The 19,290-nt window shown below is 35.2% G+C and overlaps 1 protein-coding gene and 1 pseudogene across 2 annotated transcripts in view; one reads left to right on the forward strand and one right to left on the reverse strand.

Annotated features, from left to right (window-relative positions):
• Positions 1–19,290, reverse strand: part of Nipbl (NIPBL, cohesin loading factor) — a 194,191-nt gene that overhangs the window by 44,496 nt on the left and 130,405 nt on the right. For both annotated transcript variants that reach the window (XM_004623432.2, XM_023711959.1), the window contains exons 15-21: positions 18,748–18,851; positions 16,229–16,315; positions 13,301–13,532; positions 11,884–12,035; positions 11,275–11,355; positions 10,678–10,778; positions 8,206–8,344 (exon numbers count right to left, since the gene is read on the reverse strand). In XM_004623432.2, coding sequence (XP_004623489.1) covers positions 8,206–8,344; positions 10,678–10,778; positions 11,275–11,355; positions 11,884–12,035; positions 13,301–13,532; positions 16,229–16,315; positions 18,748–18,851 — 896 coding nt within the window. The remainder of the gene's footprint in view (positions 1–8,205; positions 8,345–10,677; positions 10,779–11,274; positions 11,356–11,883; positions 12,036–13,300; positions 13,533–16,228; positions 16,316–18,747; positions 18,852–19,290) is intronic.
• On the forward strand, positions 10,077–10,195 carry LOC111816211 (annotated as a pseudogene).

The raw sequence follows: 19,290 nt of genomic DNA on the forward strand, positions 1-19,290 counted from the left end.
AAAAAAAAACAAAAAACAGAGGTTTGTACCTATGTTGTTTATTTATTATTTCTTGCCTATATCTTGTAATATGAGAAACTACTTTGGCAGTAACAATACACAATGCACTAACCATTATTACTCTCCTAAAATCTTGTTTTGAGATTTTTGTACCTTTGTTTTTATTTTTTTTCTTTAAAATAAAAATAACTGATGTCAAAAAAAAATAAAGAAAAAAAAGAAAAAAATGGTACAAAATTTCAAAACAAGATTATAGGAGAGTAACAAGGGTTAGGTACGTTGTGCACTGTTATCTTCAAGCTAACTGAAGATATACAGTTCAGTTCATATTACATGATATGGGCATAAAAATTAATATGGGGCACAAATCTTTCTTATCAATGAACTAATAGCAATTAGTATAAGGATCTTAAGTACTGTTATATATATATATTTTTTTTCTTTTCCTTTCCCCATCCCACTTTTTCTTTCCTTTTGAACAGTTTCTTAACATTTCATAATATCTTTTGTGTTATTTTTTCAATTCTTCAAAAGTCTTTTTTTCTTTTCTAATTAATTTTATCGAGAAAGAAATAGCAATGAGACAGTTTCGAGACAGGCTCGTAAGACAGTTACAATAATTAATACATTCCATATTGTTGTCTTTGAAGTAGTTATTCATAGTACAAGATGTAGACATGGTATCTTGTCTAAACACTATTAGTATAAATCTTTCTCATTGAACTAAGAGAAAGTGGCAGTGTATCTATCCTAACTACTTTGTATATACATATATGTATATATTTTTTCACTACAAAATGGTCCTTCATTTATATCCCTCTTTTTTGTTTACTTTTGTCCATTACCATTCAAACATTGTAGGTGCGGGAATTCAGTAAAATTGAGTAAAATAATCCAATATAGTCCAATAGTCCATAATAGTAGTGGGTTATCCACAGAACTGGCAGTGTCAGAAGTTGCTGACTTGAGCCTTTACAGCTCAGCATATTAATATGACTGTACTTTTTATACCTCGTGTTTATACTCTTGACCGCTGGATGGCTAAGACTAAGATAAAATAAGACCTATATAACAAGAAATATAACTTTTGTATCTGATAAGGTCAGTCAAATCCCCTCAGGATTTATCCTGAGATCCTGTACCTCAGATTGTAGATCCTCTGTCAGTGTCAGCCATGTGAATGAGTCTGCTTGGACAATTTGCTCTCTGTGAAAGCCTGAGAGAATGTTTTCTCTCCATGTGACTCTCTTAGGCACAAGCTACATCATTGATCACTATCCTCTGTGGCCCCATAATCTCCTTGATCAGAAAGTTTGGGACACCACTGAGTTACAGAACGTTACAGTACAGGTTCTCCAATGTCCTGAGTCTTCACTGACCTTCAAGCTAGGGCCAAAATGTTGGCTATCCTTGCAGCCCTTCTTTTTCTCTAATTTTTGGTCTGCTAACTTAAGTTGTTTACCCTCCAGAAGAGAAGCTTAATGATATTATTGCTGTGTAACAGAGGCATCTGGACTTAACATCACTGTCTGTCTGAATATCAAACACCTTAGACATAACATGGACCAGGTATTTTCCAACAATTGGTGATATGCTAAACATTAAATCCCTATAGAATGTCAAAAGTCTTTATTTTACATTTTTAGTTTAAAAAACCCACAAGTGTATCACAGTGTAGAGAAGTATCAAACACTGCTTCTATAACAGTCAATGGAACAGTCAAACATCACATATACAAAACACAAAATTTAGGTGATCTGAAATTATAAGATAAAATCCAATTTCAGAAAACACAAATCAAAATATTAATGATCCCTAGCATATTCTTATCCCTAATGAGATTCTCCTGGAATCAAATCATTTTATAGTGAAGCATTTACCACATTACCCTATTCATTCAACCAGTTTAGGAATTCTCGGGAGACATGAGTGGCTAAATCAGAGACACTGGTAAAAAAAAAATGGCAACCAGTTTTTTTTTTTTAATAATCTGAAAACTACCCTTAATTTGGCTCTGAAGTCAAGCTTTTGAAATGCATTTTCCTCCCTGCCCCTCCTATTTTAAACAAATTCTTTTATGGGACATTTTACACTGATACCCTTTTTTGTTAAAATGAAGCTCAGTTTTTCTGGCACTTTAGCAAATCTGGGTAAGATCTGTGTATGCAAAGACAACCCATGAAGAGGGTCCAAAAGGTACCTGTGGTTGGGGCACATGCAAGTTTCAGAGGTCCCTTATGAAAGACAAGTTAAAAGATGGCACATGGGAGAAGTACAAGGAGAGAAGGAAATGATGGACTGGCTTTCTGACCTGCACCACTGATTCAATGGAGACTGGCAGAAGCAAATGGAAGACTAAGGTGGGAGACAGCTTGGGGGGCAGAAGATGGAAAGGAGACGGCAGACAGCTAGTGCACTTAACAAGTAATGTAAGCCAAAGAAGTAAAAGAGATTAAAGACTAATCAGAATAATCTATAACTTTCATTCTTAGGAAGATCAAAGTTCCCTCCAAACCTAATTTGATACATTATTACTAATGTAAAGACCAGTATGGTATAGTAACTCTCCAGGAATTGAAGGAAGATCCTTAGGGCTGCTTTACCCACAGGCATTTTATGAGTGCTATGCTACGCTAACTCAAAATGATTTACGGAGGTACTGCTACCATTACATGGTTCCTTATTAAATTTGAAAAGTGCCTGAAATTCAGGCACCAGAAAGACACCCCAAGAACATGTGTCTAAATTGCAATTTCAGGTTAATATTACTAGTCACTGTGAGAAGTGATGAAGGTATGTGATATCTTTCCTGGCACAGAGGTGGAGTTTGTTCCTTACCAGATGGTGTATCTACCATCTGAGCCACTGATGAAGAAGTTTCCCTTCTGCTGATTTAGGACACTGGCTTCCTGCACGACTACAAGCTGAGCAGCACTGGGAGGGCATCCAGGAGGCAGACAAAGAATGCTGCCAACAGCAGCCCCAGCTCCAAATCTGGCACCTGCATCATACTGCATTCCACCAGGACTGTTGTACCAGGAGGAGAAAGGACCAACTGGATAATCAGCCTTGACAAACGTGAAACCAGAGGGCCAGCAGCTACAGACTGGCCATGGCAAGATACAGCTGCGTTTCCAGAGGCACCAGGAAATGCAGCTGAAATGATAACTGTGTCAACCCCTGGGTGCACAGAGCCCACATGACAAAAATCTCTGGATAGGCATGTCGAACATCAGTATAGGGTGGAACCTGAGGTAGACACAAGATCTGAGAGTAGACTGGATAGACACCCAGGAGGCTGCAAAGGGCAATAGGCTGCATTAGATATTGACCTTTGCTATTCATGGTGTCTGCAGGTCCTGTTCAACTTGGCACTGTGGACAATTTTGTACATTCTGGATTGTTTACTCACTCGGCCTCTTATACTAGGGAGACAATACTTGCACATGTTTACACCTGCAAGTCTGATTCATTTCAGTTGTAAGTATGGTCCAGTTTGCATCCATTTCTCTAGGAATGTTTCACGTTTATCCTTCTTTATAGCTGGACAGTACTCCACTGTATGAAAGTACCACGTTTTTTATCCATTCCTTGGTTGATGGACATTTGGGTTGTTTCCAAGATTTAGCTATGATAGATTGTATTTTTTTTCCCCTTTGGCAGAACCGGCGATTGAACTCAGGCCCTTGCGCTTGCCAGGGAAGCGCTTATACTACTGAGCCATCTCCCCTGCCCCTATGATAGATTGTACTGCTACAAATATGGGTGCTCATGTATAACCGTGGTATGTCTTTAAATTTTTTTTGTGAAAAGATCCAGAAAGGGAATAGCTAAGGATGAATGAGACCTCTAATCCTACCTGTTATGAGGAATCTCTACGCTGATTTCCATACGGGTGGTACCAGTCTACATTCCCACCAAGAGTGAAGAAGGGTTCCTTTTTCCTATAGCCCCTCCAGCATTTGTTATTGGCTGAATTCTTGGAAATAGCCATTTTTACTACGGTGAAATAGAATCTCAGCATAGTTTTAATTTGCATTTCTTTTTTTTTAATTTGCATTTCTTGAATGACCAATATGCTTAACATAATTTTCATGTATTTATTTGCTATTTGTATTTCTTCACCTCAGAAGTGTGTATTCATCTCAGATGCACATTTTTTGATTAGGTCTTTGAATTTAGGGGGATCTGATTTTTTATTTTTTTAATTTTTTTGGATCTGATTTTTTAAATATTTATATGTTCTAGACAGAAGTACTTTGTCTGAGGGACAGTTGGCAAAAATTTTTTCCCACTCTGGGTTACCTTTTCACTGTTGATTTCTTTTTATATGCTCAAGTTCTTTTTTTTAACATCATGAGGTCACAATTGTTGATTGCTTGAAGTATTTCCCATGCAGTTTGGTTTTTGCTCACAAACTCTGCCTACTGTCTTCAAGATTTCTACCTACTTTCTCTTCTGTAGATTTAGTATTTTTATTTTAATATTTCAATTTTTGATCTATTTTGACTTTCGTTTAGTGCATGGTAACAGACATGGATATAGGTTTAGTCTATGGAATGTAGAGAGCCAATATCTCAAGGATCATGTATTTAAGAGGCTATCTTTCTTCCAGTGACCATTTGGCTCCTCTGTCAAAGATAAGGTGGCCCAATATGTATGTAGTTGTGTCTGCATCTTCTAATCTGTTTTACTGGTCCTCTCAGGTGTATTTTTCTGCCAGTAACATTGCTCATCTTATGTCAGTAGCTTTATAGTATAATTTCAAGTCAGAGATTATGATACCTCTTACCATGCCTTTGTTGTTGTGTCTTCTATTTCTAGATTAATTTTAGGAATGTTTTCTTTAATTCTGTGAAATATAGTATTGTGATTTCATTAATTCTGCATAACAATTTTGGGAATACGGCCATTTTCACTATGTTGGTTCTTCCTATCCATGAGCAAGGGATATCTGTTCATTTTCTAGTATTTTTATCTCCTTTTTCAGAGTACTGTAATTTTCAACATATAGATCCTTTTCTTCCTTTGTTAGATTGATCACTAAGTATTTAATTTTTTGGATACTATTGTGAAGGGGTGATTTCCCTAATTTTACTCTCAGTGAGTTTGTGTACAGGAATGCTATTTTTTTTTTAAATTTTACGTGTGTGTGTGTGTGTGTGGCCAGCTCAGCCCACCAGGGGGCGGGACTGGCTGGCATGTGGTGCTGGGGGATTGAACCACGGTCCCTGTGCTTTGCTAAGCTTGTTCTAAGTAGGTGCTTTAGACCACTGAGCCATCTCACCAGCCTGCTATTGAATTTTGAGTACTGATTTTGTATCCAGCTTCGCTACTGAATTTGGTTATTAACACAAGAGTCTTTTGGTGAAGTTTTTGGAGTCATCTATATATACAGAGTACCATGACATCTGGAAATAACGACAGTTTAACTTCTTCCTTTCCTATTCCTTTTGTTTTTCTCTTTTGTCTAATTGCTCTGGCTAATGTTTCAAGAAGTATACTAAATAGAAGTGGTGACTGTGGACATCATTGTTTTATTCCTGATTTTAGAGTAAAAGTTGTTAGTTTCTGTCCATTTATTATGATGTTTGCTGTTAATTTGTCCTAAATGACTTTTATCACATTGAGGTAAAGATCATTTTCCAATTTTCTGTAGGGCTCACATCACAAGTAAGTGCTAGACAGTATGAAAAAGCTTTTCCTGCATATATTGAGATGATCATGAGTTTTATTTTTGGCTCTGTTTATAGGTTGTACCAAATTTCTGATTTGCAGATGTTGAACTACCCCTGCATTCCTAGGGTAAATCCCACTTGGTCATGGTGTATAACGTTCTTGAAGATTTGCTGAATTATTTGCTAGTATCTTATTGAGGAATTTTGCAATTATGTTCATTAGGGAGATGGACCTGTAGCTTTTTTTCTTTGGTTGGGTCTTTCTCTAGTTTTGATACCAGGGTAAGACTTGCCTTCAGGAATGAGTTAGGGAGTATGGCTTTCCTTTCAATTTCATTAAAGAGTTTGAGTAGTATTGGTAAATCTCTAAATTTCTTGTAGAATTCAGATGTGAATACATCAGGACCTGGCTGTTATCAGTAATTTTTTAATTACATTTCAATCTCATTGATTGATACTGGATTATTCAGAATTTTTATATTTTCTTGATGCAGCTTTGTTAATTCATCTAATCTTAGGATCTGTTCATTTCTTCTGTGTTTTCCATCCTATGAGAGTAAAGGTTTTCAAAGAAAATACTGATGATCTCCTAAATTTTCACTGGATCTGGAATGATTTCACCCTTCCTTGTTCAGTGCATGAACAAGGAAGTGAACAAGGAGTGTTTTCTTTCTCTTTTGACAATATTGGTTAAGGATTTATCAATTTCATTTATTCTTTCAAAGCACCAATTCTTCGTTTATTCTCTGTATTGTTTTGTTGGTCTCCATTGGGCCAACTTTTATTTTAATATTTATAATTTACTCCCTTGCATGAGCTTTAGGCTTGGCTTTTGTCTTTCTAGTAGCTTAAGGTATAACATTAATAAACAAACATGTTTATTTGTATTCATTCTGTTTTCCTGATGTGAAAATTCACCACTATAAATGTCCCTCTTAGGTCTGCTTTCACTGTGTCCCTCAAGTTCTCATATATTATATCTGCATTCTCGTTTACTTGTAGATACTCTTTAATTTCTTTACTTCCTCTATGAGGCATTATTCGTTTGGGAGGGTGTTATCTACTTTCCAAGAGTTTATGGAGTTTTGCTGCTTCTTTTGCCATTAATTTCCAATTTCACTACACTATGGCCAGATAATTTGCATGGGATAATTTCAATTCCTTTGCATTTATTTAAGCTTGTTCTATGGGCTAATATATAGTTTATTTTACAGAACGTACTATGCTTTGCAGCTCAGAATATGTACTGAAAATATCTACTAAGTCCAACTCTTCACAGCTTTGGACAAGTTTTATTATTTCTTTGGTCATTTTTTGTCTCGTTGATCTATCTCTTTGTCACAATGGAATATTGAGGTCTCCTGTTACAACTGTGTTATTGTGTGTTTGATTTTTCATGTCTATTAATAACTGGCATATAGCTGGGTGCTCCAGTATTTGGTGCATGTATATTTTGATTGCTATCTCGTCCTCTTGAATTTTCCCCTAACAAGTAGGTACTGATCTTATTTATCTCTTTTGATTATTCTTGAACTTCATACTGTCTACAAACAGAATACCTACTCCTGATTTTTTTTGGGTTCTTGCTGCATGGAAGATTGTTTTTCATCCTATGAGTTTCAGTCTATGAATTTCTTTTAGAATTAAATGCGTTTTTGTATACAGCATATTGTTGGCTCTTGTTTCTTGACCCATTCTGCCAATCTGTTTCTTTTGATTGGTGAACTATGGCCATTTACATTGATGGTTACAAATACATCTGTCATCGTAGAGAGAAAATTATAGAACTTAAGAAAAATTATAGGTGTAAAATGGAAGTATTTCTTAGCTGAGTGTTACTCATCAGAGAAGGCATAAACTGTCTATATGAATTCCAAATTAACTACATGTTATATTTGCTGTAATACTTATCTTAGTTTCGTCTTACCCCCTGATACGTTAGGCCTATTAAGTGTTTTGTTTTGTTTTTTAAAACTCTTGTTTTTTTTTTTTTTTTTTTTTTTCAGTACCAGGGTTTGAACTCAGGACCCTGCGCTTGTCAGGCAAGCACTTATTCTACTGAGCTATCTCACCAGCCCACGGCTATTAAGTACTAACATTCTCATTTTCAGCTGAAGAGACAAATCCAGAAAGATTAAAATGATTTGGATGTTTCATGACTTGTATATATGAGTTTGAACCAGCGATGTTTTCCTAAAACCATGTCTAATGTTTTACGAGAACCTTAAAACCTAATCAAGACAAGAACTTCAGTACTGTAAAAATAACGAGACAAAAATACAGTTGTTTCCATCCATTAGAATATTAATAGCAGGGTATGGTGGCATACACCTATAATCCCAGCACTCAGGAGCCTGAGGCAGGAGGATCACTGTGAGGCCAGCCTGGGCTACAAAGTGAGCTGAAGGACAGCCTGAACTGCGTTTTTGATCCTGTCTTAAAAAAAATAAAACAAAACAAAACACCCCCCAACCCCCCCAAACGAAAACAAGTATAAAGTTATAAACATTTCAAAATATTTCCTTACTTTCTTATTTGAGTCCTCTTCTGAATTAGAGTCCTTTTCTGAAGATGGTAAGTGTACTACACACTGAATAAGTTGTAAAACCAATGCTGTAACCATCTGAATGTACATAGGTTCTCCATCCATATCACTACTATTCAATCTATAATGATGAAAAAACAATTGAAATCAAATGAATTTTTTTCAATAGATGACATGAAATTAGCCATGTTTCCTGCTATTTTCAAGGTGCCACACAGTCCTTTTATAGGGAAAGTGCCAGAAGATAGGATCAAAAAAAAAAAAAATCAAGGAGGTATGTAACTAGATTTTATCTGGTTTGATAAAACACCCCACAGGTGTTTGGAAACTTTTTAACATCTTAAAAGAGGCCCAAACATCTACTCACCTGTTCAACAATTATTATTATTTTTTAAAGAAGTATTTGCTATAGGGTCTCACTACGCAGCTCATACTCCCAACACTGGGATTACAGATGTGTGCCACCATGCCCAGACTCAGTGGCTGGCTCAGCACACCTGGGGGTGGGGCTGGCGCAGCATGTGGTATGCTGTTCAACAATTACGAAATGCTTTCTTAGTACTAGGCTCTGTGCTTACAATATTAGATTAGGCTTTTCTGGTTAATTACTATCTTTCTTTTGTCTTTAAGCTTATTGGTACAATTTAAACATACATAATGATCATATTCATCATAAAGAGTTTGTACCTTTGTCTTTTTTTATATGCTATATCTTGATTCCTTCCCCCCAATTTTCTCCCCTCCCTTCAATCCCTCTTCCTTTGCTGATGTATAAAGCTTAGTTTCCATGTTATCCTTCTTTTGTTTCTTTCTTTCTTTTCTTTTTTTTTTTTTTGTTGATCAAAAGAAAAGAGGAAATAAGGAGGAAGGAGGAAAGAAAGGAAAAGAAAAAAATTACACGGATTTTGACAATAATTTCATTTTATGTGTCAACTATCGTGATGGTTTCTTTGTCAACATTTCTAGGCATTAACTTCGGTGTTCATAACAGGGTTCCTATGTCTATTTTTACTAAGTTAGAAAAATATCAAGTAATGACTAGGTATTCTCTAATAACTACTATGAAGAAAAGTACTGTACAGTATTTCATACAAATTTCTATATTTTATATATTTTATATGCATGACAGTTAAAATCTGTTATTAAGAATTGTTTATTGAAGTAATTTTAAAAAAAGTCTTCAAGTTTTCTAAATACCAATAGGATTACGTTTTCAAGGCTTTTAAATATATTCTAGTTATTTATCTAGCAAGCGAGGCAGTCATGTGGTACTAAAATCTGCTACATAGTCAGCTCTGATCATCTGTGTTACGAGTACGAGGTTAGTAAGCACTGATTATGAGAATTCAATTTCAAAGTGTTTTGTTCCACTAATGCAAGCTACTAGAATTCTTTTATGTTTATAGTTTTTCTTGAGGTTTACAATTTAACAATCAGTCCAAAAATAATTAAAATAAAAATAATGATTTTATAGAAGACAGCCTATGAAATCTAAAAATAACTACATTTCAAGTCAATGCCTCTAGTCAAATAATAATAATTGCTGATGACAACAAAGATATTAATTCTGACCAAAGCAATATATAACATTTCTTAGTTATAATGTGCTCAGGGATTAAGGAATATTTAACTTCCAACTCTATTTGCTATACACTTAAGAGTAATATTTCAGCTCTTTGTAAAACATTTCAGGGCTCTGCACTATTGAAAACCATTAAAAAGAAAAGAAGCAGAAAATCATTAAATCCATATTTCTAGGTTCCTTATCATAACTCACAAAATCCTCTTTCACTGGCTTGACTTCTTTGAGTCTTATATCCTATTGCTTTTCTTATAGATCAGAAATGATTCTGGTCTATGGCCATACCACCCTGAACATGCCCGATCTCGTCTGATCTCATAAACTAAGCAGGGTTGGGCCTGGTTAGTGCCTGGATGGGAGACCGCCTGGGAATACGGGAAGCTGTAGGCTTTTGCCCTCCTCCCTTGGGGCCAGGGAGATGGTTCAGCAGAATAAGTACTTCCCTGGCAAGCGCGAGGGCCTGAGTTCAATCCCCAGTTCCACCAAAAAAACCAACAATAACAAAAAAGAAAAAAGAGAAATGATTCTGCTATTTGCTGCCTGGAGATAATTTTAACATTGTCACAGAAAGGTGGGGGATTTCTGGCTGCATCTAGTGGGTATGGTATAGATGTTAAGCATGCTACAATTGTGTAAACCGATCACTGTCTGCCCCAAAATGTCAGTGGTGCCCAAGCTGCAAAACCTTGCCAGATCTCGCTATGTGAGTAATACTTAGCTTTTTAAAATTCTCTAAATACATTATTTTGTACATCTGTTTTGTTCTAAATTATGTTTTAATCATTAAGATGTAAATTATACAAAAAAGAAGACAAATGTATGATGGTTATGACACAATGGAGTTCATTATTCTTGACTTCTGCTACAGTTACCTGAAATTCCTTAAACTCCTTTTGCTAGTTGGTAATCTTGCAAGTGAAGTAAAAATTTCTTCCAAAATTAACTGCCTATGTTTTTCATATCTTGAGAATACCTGTTTAGTAATTATAAGATTCCAAATTACACTTACAGTAAAAAACAAAACTGGTAAGATATACATAATGATATTTTATCTACTATTCAGAAAGAATTTTTTGAACATCTTAAGTAGTAATGGCAAGGTAAACAGTCAAAGATTATAGTTTTGCCTCTTAGAGTATACTGTTTCATTTCATTACAGTTTCAGTAATAAAGACAAGATTTTAATAATTTTAAATAATTCTGATTTTATTAAAAATGCTGAGACATAATTAACTATAACATTTAAAAATATGGAGAAGTATTTTTAATAAGAGAATAACCCAATAAATTCATGGAACACGAAAGTGAACTCTCAGCTCATAAAATCCAGTAAGATACTTTAAGATAGTTCTTTCAGTAAAATGAATTTTCTAGAACCTACGAATCTGCACTGACTTTTAGAAGTTGTAATTCAATGACATCAAGATTATTTTATTTGTGGGTTATTGAAATTATAAATTGATACTTACTGCAGTGACTAACTTAATGGCACATAACTGTAGTTCACTGACATTTTCAACAAAAAATGGTGTTATTCCCATTGATGAAACCTGAAATAAAGTAGCGGCTTTCAGTAGTGCTCTGTCTTACTAAATTCTAACACACTGATAAACTTACTAGAAAACCCTGAGGGGTACTTTCCATTTTCTACCTACTCAGCATCTCTACCCTTCCCTGTTCTTCCTTATCTCCGAAGCACACTAGCACATACATCAGATAACTTACTTCAGACCTGCCATTTCTCTTATCACTTTTAGATTGATAAATGCCACAACACTATAAAGAAACAAAAAACATTTCATTTTTTTGGATAAAAATATCCTGACATACTGAAGTAATTTTTGAAAGAATTTATAGATTGTTGACTTTATATTACATTTGTATATCATCTTCCCAAAATGTTTTTAAAATGCCTCTGAATTTTTATTTCTTAATTTCAGGTACAATATATTCTGACTGGAAGGAATCAACATAGTTCTCTAACATTACTGAGTTATTAGAATTACATTAGACTCAATCAGACCCTCTTTTCATAACTATTTTGTCTAGAAATTTATAAAATGCTTCAAAAAATTTACCTGAAGAATTGTTGTATCCGTAAGCAGTTGTATCTCTAGTAATTCTGACAGGCTGCTAACAATGTCACAAACTTTGTTATAAAGCATTACTATTACTCTCTGCTTATGAGTAGAACATTTAGCCCGTTTGGCTTTTGAACTTAATACACCTCCTAAAAGAAAATTCAAGACAAAGAAAATATTAACATTTAATAACTTTTCATAGAGAATACTAATACTTTCAGAACTAAGAGAATAGAAATATTGATAAATAAAAATAATCTGCCAAAGCTGTTAACAGAAAATTATTCTCTAGTGAAAATCTAATAGGAACATTCTTATAACAGAAATGTGAAGGCTGGCCAAATAGCTCAGCAGATTAAAGTATCTGCAAGCAGGCGCAGGGGTAGGGGTTGGATCCCTGGGCCTGCACTGCTAGCCCCGCCCCTGGGGTGTACTGAGATGACAATTGAGACGGGGTGTGGTGGCGTGCCTATACTCCCAGCTCTTGGGAGGCTGTAAATAGGAGGATCACTAAAGTCCGATCTAGTAGTGAGACCCTGAACACCCTGTAGACCCTTCCCTAAAATACAAAAAAACAAAAACAAAAACAAAAACAACAAAACCCACAAAAAAAACCCCAACCAAACGAAAAAACCAAACAAACCAGATAATCAGTACATTTCAGTAGCTATTACATTCTTTTTTTTGCTATTACATTCTTAAATTCAAAGTATTACTTTACAATGATTTTAATTTTTTCCCACTGGAGCAATATATTAATACTTCTTAAATTTAGCATTATTATACAATGAATAATCAATTGCATTTTTTAAAATACTAACTGCTTCACTACACTTTTAGCAAAAGTAAAGTATGAAAGACAATGTGTCCTGAATCCATCCATTTTTTTTTTTTTTCTTTTCTGAATCCATCCATTTTGCAGAAAAGGATTATTTTGGGTGAAATCAGTGAGAAGTAGCAGTGCAACCAGAAGCTACTCTGGTAGCTTTTCTCTAAGTAGTACAAGCAACTTCAATGATGTATAAATACATGTTGAGTACCCTTATCATCAAAATGTTTGAGGGAACAATATTCCAGATCTTATAGTATTTGTATAGAATCAAACAGTTTCAGAAACCCCAATCCCAAAATCTGAAAAGTCCCAAGTAAAAACTTTTCCATGTCATACTAATGCTCAAAAAAAAAATTTCAAAGCGATTTGGATTTTCAGATTAGAGATGCTCAACCTGTAGTTGCTAAAGAAATTACAATTAGAGTTCCATATTCTAGCCAAATACAAAACCCGTGTTCATCACAATTTATGCAATCTTACAGTCCCAGTACCATTATATTTTGACTCATCTAACATGGCAAAATCTTACAGTGGGTAATTCTGATATCATAAAAAATTTCCAATTTAAATAGGCAAACTAACCTCCATGTGGATCTAATCTGTAAACAGGATCATACTGAGGATAGAGTGTATTCTGCAAATGAAACTTAGTGTACTGTATAACTCTCTCGATGACATCTTCAATGTACACAGCTTTTGGCATGTTAGGGGATGTCATGATGTTGATGGTTGTAAGACAGGCATCTGCTGACTTCGTCACTCTCTCCATAATAAGGTCTCTCCATAATCTTTCTTCTTCTTCGGTATCATTATTCTATAAAATAGCACACTGTTAATGAAGTAAGGGTAAACACATGTATGGGTCTGTAATATCAATAAACTTATGATATATTTAATTTTCACTGGTGGAAAACAGTTTCGAGGTTTGTAATCTGAAAAGATATCCAAAAGAAGTACAATATTAACTTCTAAGATTTTTTTATTAATATTTTCAAAAATGATATAATTCTTAATTTCAGCACTGGATGATACTCCAGTGATAAAATTATCTTTTGGGTACTTTATCCAGATTTATGATTTTAGCTTAAAACTACATTGTATGTTAATTTTCTGTCTTCAGTATAAGCAGAGTAGTTCTAAAAATCTTGTGTAAGTCAGCAGAAAGGAAAAATCAATAGTTGAAATTTTATTTAGAAATAGTAATATTATTCAGTTAGTTATCTGAATATCTGATTTTTAACAGCAGTATATTTTCAAACAGATTAAAAAGTAGAGATACATATGGTGCTGGTGGTATAGCTCGGTGGTAAAGTATATGCGAAAAAAAAAAAAAAAAGTATATGCTTAGTGTGTATGAAGCCCTGGGTTCAATTCCCATTCAAAAAGCTAAAGATAGCTTACTATTAAAATGAAAATCATTTATCACCAAATACAAAGTCTATGAGATTACTTCTGAGTAGTATGTGCATACTAGGCACATGTTCTACCACTGAACTACATCCCTAGTGCCAGAACTTTAGACTCTTGATGGTTGTTTACCACAATGTTTTGGTGATGTCTTAATTAACTTGTAGACTTAGAGACTAGACTGCTAGTATAGGCCTCTATAAACCTTGTGCTTCTATGACTAAAGGCTAGTTAAGATCTGGGTAAGGTAGCACACACCTGCAAACCCAGTATTCAGGAGGCTGACACAGGAGGTACGCCACAAATTCAAGGACTGCACTACACAGTAAGTTCAAAACTAGCCTACACTGCATAACAAAACCCTGTCTCAAAAAGACAAGGGCCAGCCAGATAGCTCAGCGGATTAAAGCACCTGCTTAGGCAGACACAAGGGCCAGGGGTTTGATTCCAGGCCTGCCACCTGCCCTGCACACATGGCGTGCTGAGAGGAGATTGAGAATGGGCGTGGCAGCACACGCCTGTAATCCCAGTGCTTGGGAGGCTAAAAAACAGGAAAGATCACAAGTCCCATCTGTGCGGTGAGACCCCATAGACCCTGTACTAAATATATACTAAATATATATGTACATAAAAAAAAAGACAAAACAAAACAAAAATCTAGTTGAGGGACTTGAGCTATAGCCCAGAGGTAAGTAAGAGCAGCTGTCTACCATGGGCAGCCCCAGTTTTAATCCTCAGTGCCACAACAAATAAAACAAAAAATCATAAAAACTAGTTAAGTGAGGATTTAAAAATATACACATATTTAATAATTTAGAGAATTACCACTTGAAATTTTTCTACATATTTATTTCATGAGCTCACTTGGCAATCCTATGGCTTCTACGAATACTAAAGAATGATTTGAGATCAAATCCAGTGTATACATTAACATACACATCTCAAAAGTACTAAAAGTGTGTACTGCTGGATAAGAAGGCAGTTTTTTTTTTTTTTTTTCCTTGTGTTTGCTGCATTTTGGCATTTTTCACCATATAGTTCTTTTGTTATCAGGCTATCTTCTCACATCCCACCCCACAGTGCTATAGACCAAGTCCAGGACCTTGTACACACTAGGTTAAGTGTTTTATCACTGAAATATACTCCCCGCACCTAACCAGGGATTTGAAGATGTAAGGCACCCATTTTACCATTGAGTTACATCCTGAATCCCAATAAAGAAAATCCATTAGCCTACAACTACCCCAAAATTTTAACTCATATTTGTTCATATTAGAAATATCAAGATCAGTCTGAATGTACGTACATAGGATTTACAAAGTCTGCTACAATTCTAGGGAGGTGAATCTTAAGAAATTAAATTTATAAACCCTTGATCCAACCATGTTGTAACTTCTTTTAATATAAACATATTAAAATGTAGTAACAGTTCTAGTCAACATTTATTAATTACAGTAAATGACATACTATTCTAAATGTTTCACATAAATCAATCTATCTATTGAGCTAGGTACATAAAGGGATTAATGTTTTAATATACCTGAAAAATAAACATGAGATTTCTAACATTTTCCTCTGGAGAAGGTCAACAAGAATTATTACCTTACATTACCTCATAAATGAAAGCAAATTTAAAACCCACTCACAGCTGGGTGTGGTGGTACATGCCCCTAATCCCAGCACTATGGAGGCTGAGGAAGGAGCATCTCAGGTTGAGGCCAACCTGGGCTACAAAAGTGAGTTGAGGGCCTCAGCCTGCACTACACAGCAAGATTCTATCTCAAAAACAAAAACACCTAACCATCACCATTAACAAACAACCCCATTCACATATTGAGAAAATCACAAGCTAAGATTTAGTTCTTTAAATTGAATAAATTTTTATCTGTATTCTTCATGGCATGGCTATGAACTGACAATGTGTAACAATTCCAAATTACTAAAAGTAAAATTTTATTAACAATTAATGAATGTAATACTTTCTACTAATAAACTCAATTAAATGAAATATAGAAATTTCCCAATAAATCAAAGTTGCTTATGAGAAAGTGCATATCCTAACAACATTAAGGGTAAAATTCACAATACAGATCAAAGACTTACATGATTTAACAAAGTAGAAAGCTTTGACCCATCCTGAATATTCTTCTCCAAGATATTTAGGACTTTCACAGTTTTGTCAGTTGAAAGCTAAAACAGAAAAATCAATTTTATTAATTGGAAAAAGTTATGTATTATTCAATAATATGTACATTTTTCTTTGGGCTATGGAAGAAACAACATTATTAACCCTCTGAAGAGTACAAAAAAAAGCAGCTTTTCTACCTAGACCCTCGATTTGAATTTGATTTAAAAAGTTTATCACCTGTGTTGATGAGTCAACAAAGGATGCCCACATATTCTGTACCTATGTCTAGTCAAGTGTAGTTAAGTTTATAGTTTATGATGCAAAACTTTCTCCTTGTGGCAGTGACACTGAACACATGTGCACACTGAAGATTTTACTTACTGATTTAATTATAAGCTACAGTTACTCATAAGATTTCTAAAATCCAATCTAGTAAAAGAAAAAGACTAACATGTTTTGAATACAGAACCGGAAGAATGTGAAGGATAAAATCTATGAAAGTGAAATAATATTGTTCAATTTAGTAATATTTTTAATGTCTTGTTTCTTTCTGTTTATGTATTTAGTACAGGGTCTACAGGGTCTCATTACACACATTGGACTCATAATGATCCTCCTGTTTTCAGCCTCCCAAGGGCTGGGATTATAGGCATGCGCCACCACGCCCAGTCTCATTTGCTGTCTCAGCATGCTCGGGGGATGGGCCAGCACGGCACAGCATGCTGGGGAATTGAACCTCGGTCCCTGCTAAATTTGACAGTCTCTGGCCATCCCCTGTTTAATTTCTTTTTCTTTTTTTTGCGGAACCAGGGATTGAACTCAGACCCTTGCGCTTGCCAGGGAAGTGCTTATTCTACTGAGTCATCTCCCCGGCCCCTGTTTAATTTCTTATAAAGGACATTTTCTCAATTTAAAAAATTAATAGTCTACTGGAAGGTTCTGTCAGGAGACAAAAGGTAAGCAAAAATAAGTAGCTAAAAGTGGGAAACATTAAAATATTTTCCAGTTACGTTAAAATTATAAAATTGAAAAATAAGCTTCAATTGTTCAGAATCAACTCCATAAATTAATACAACCTTTTATTAATCTTGAAGGACAAATAATCAACTCTACATTATAGACCAGAAAACTCCAGATTCAGTGCATAGAGTCCTTGATTAGAAGGAGAGGAGCATTCTCTTGAAACTGTGTTTGCATAACAACCAAATGTTAAGTTAAGAGGTGAATGTTAGCTAGTAAAGATTTTGACGAGCCAACTCCATGCTACCACAGTTGTTCAAAATTATCACTGAAAACTTAAATGCTATTTCTTTTTTTTTTTTTTCCTTTGGTGGAACTGGGGAATCGAACTCGGGCCCTTATTCTACTAAGCTATCTCCCCAGCCCCTTAAATGCTATTTCATTAGGGCAATAAAACTATTCCTTAGTAACTGGGGGCTCACAGGAAATAAAGCTCACAAAATCCTATACTATGAGGCTATGTATATAGTAACTTAAAAACGGCAATATTTTCTAGCTTGGGAAATGTGTTGACACTCTTTTACAACCCTAAATGAATAAAAATATGACAAAAAATTTAGTAATTTTTTAATAATTTATGTGAGAAACTGAAAAATTAATGAAAGAAAGAATCAAGGCCCATGCTTCTTTCAATTCGGTAGTATTTTCTGTAGAATAAGCTATAGAAAATTGCTTTTATTCAACTTTTTGACATAAGAATTCACTTAGTGTCTCAGAAGATATGTTGTTTTCATTTTTATATAAATTTTATCCTAAAATCATAAAACTAATTTCAGGTCACCTACTAAGAACATTTCACAAATTTTACTTGTGCCTAGACTCCCACCCCCACCTCCACTCCACGTGCCTTAAGCAGTCACAGGTGGGGCTTTTCAGAGGTGGCTGGATCTAGCATGTATGATGCTTGCATTAAGGGTATGTGATTACTAATTAGTCTACAGATTGGTTTGGCATAGTTCTGGGTGTGAGTACTACCTGCCCTGAAGGCATGTGAACTGGACCGTAAGGGAAAGACACAGGGTTACTGCAGGGGATGGCTTGCTGCCTTGCTGCTTTTGTCATCTTCTGCGACACGAACTATTTTTCTCCTCTGCCATGCTAACTTGCCCTGGAGTCAGCTAATCATGGAGTGTAACCTCTATAAACTGTGAGTCAAAGATCAACCTCTCTTCCTTTATTTTTTGTATTTTAGGGAAGAATCTAAAGAGTGTTGTTCAGGGTCTCACTACTAGATCGGACTTACAGTGATCTGCCTATTTACAGCCTCCCAAGAGCTGGGATTACAGGCATGTGTCACTGTCTCATACACCATCTCAGTGTGCCCCAGGGGCAGGGCCGGCATGGCAGGCCCAGGGATTGAACCCTGGCCCCTGTGCGTCTGCTGTGCTATTTGGCCAGCCCTATCCTCCTTCAATTTTAGGTATTGTGTATTTTGTCTCAGCGATGACAAAAGTAACTTAAGATCCTGAGATACCTTGTCCATTATGCCCATTGCTTTAATTTTAGCAGATTCACTGCCAAGTTCATTGAGCTGATGTTTCCCTAAGAGTAGTTCCTGAGGAATTTCATCATCGTCCCCTGAAAAAACAAACAAACACAAACACGGTTTAAGTAAAGGAAATAGTTCAAAATGGTAGGCTTAACTTTTTTTATTTTTTATTTATTTTTATTTTTTATTTTTGGCTTAACTTTTAAATAAAATTTCTGGTCACAAAGAGATATGAACAAACTAAAGAAGGGGTCAGTAACAAACCTCAAGCAAACTGAATGGAAGAGGGCAGGAATAAAATTAAGAATACCTATTTCTGCACCTTTCCTATTATCTAGATTCTACTTAACCTTTACCTATATAATGATTTCATTGATTATGTTAATCTGATGTGGAAGCTGTACTCAGGATGAAGACATTATCAAGACTCAACTATTGGGGCTGGAGAGATGGCTCAGTGGTCTAAAGCACCTACTTGGAACAAGCTTGGCAAAGCACAGGGACCGCGGTTCAATCCCCCAGCACCAC

The sequence above is a fragment of the Octodon degus genome, unplaced genomic scaffold, assembly GCF_000260255.1.
Source record: "Octodon degus isolate 3935 unplaced genomic scaffold, OctDeg1.0 scaffold00002, whole genome shotgun sequence".
NCBI lineage: Eukaryota > Metazoa > Chordata > Mammalia > Rodentia > Octodontidae > Octodon > Octodon degus.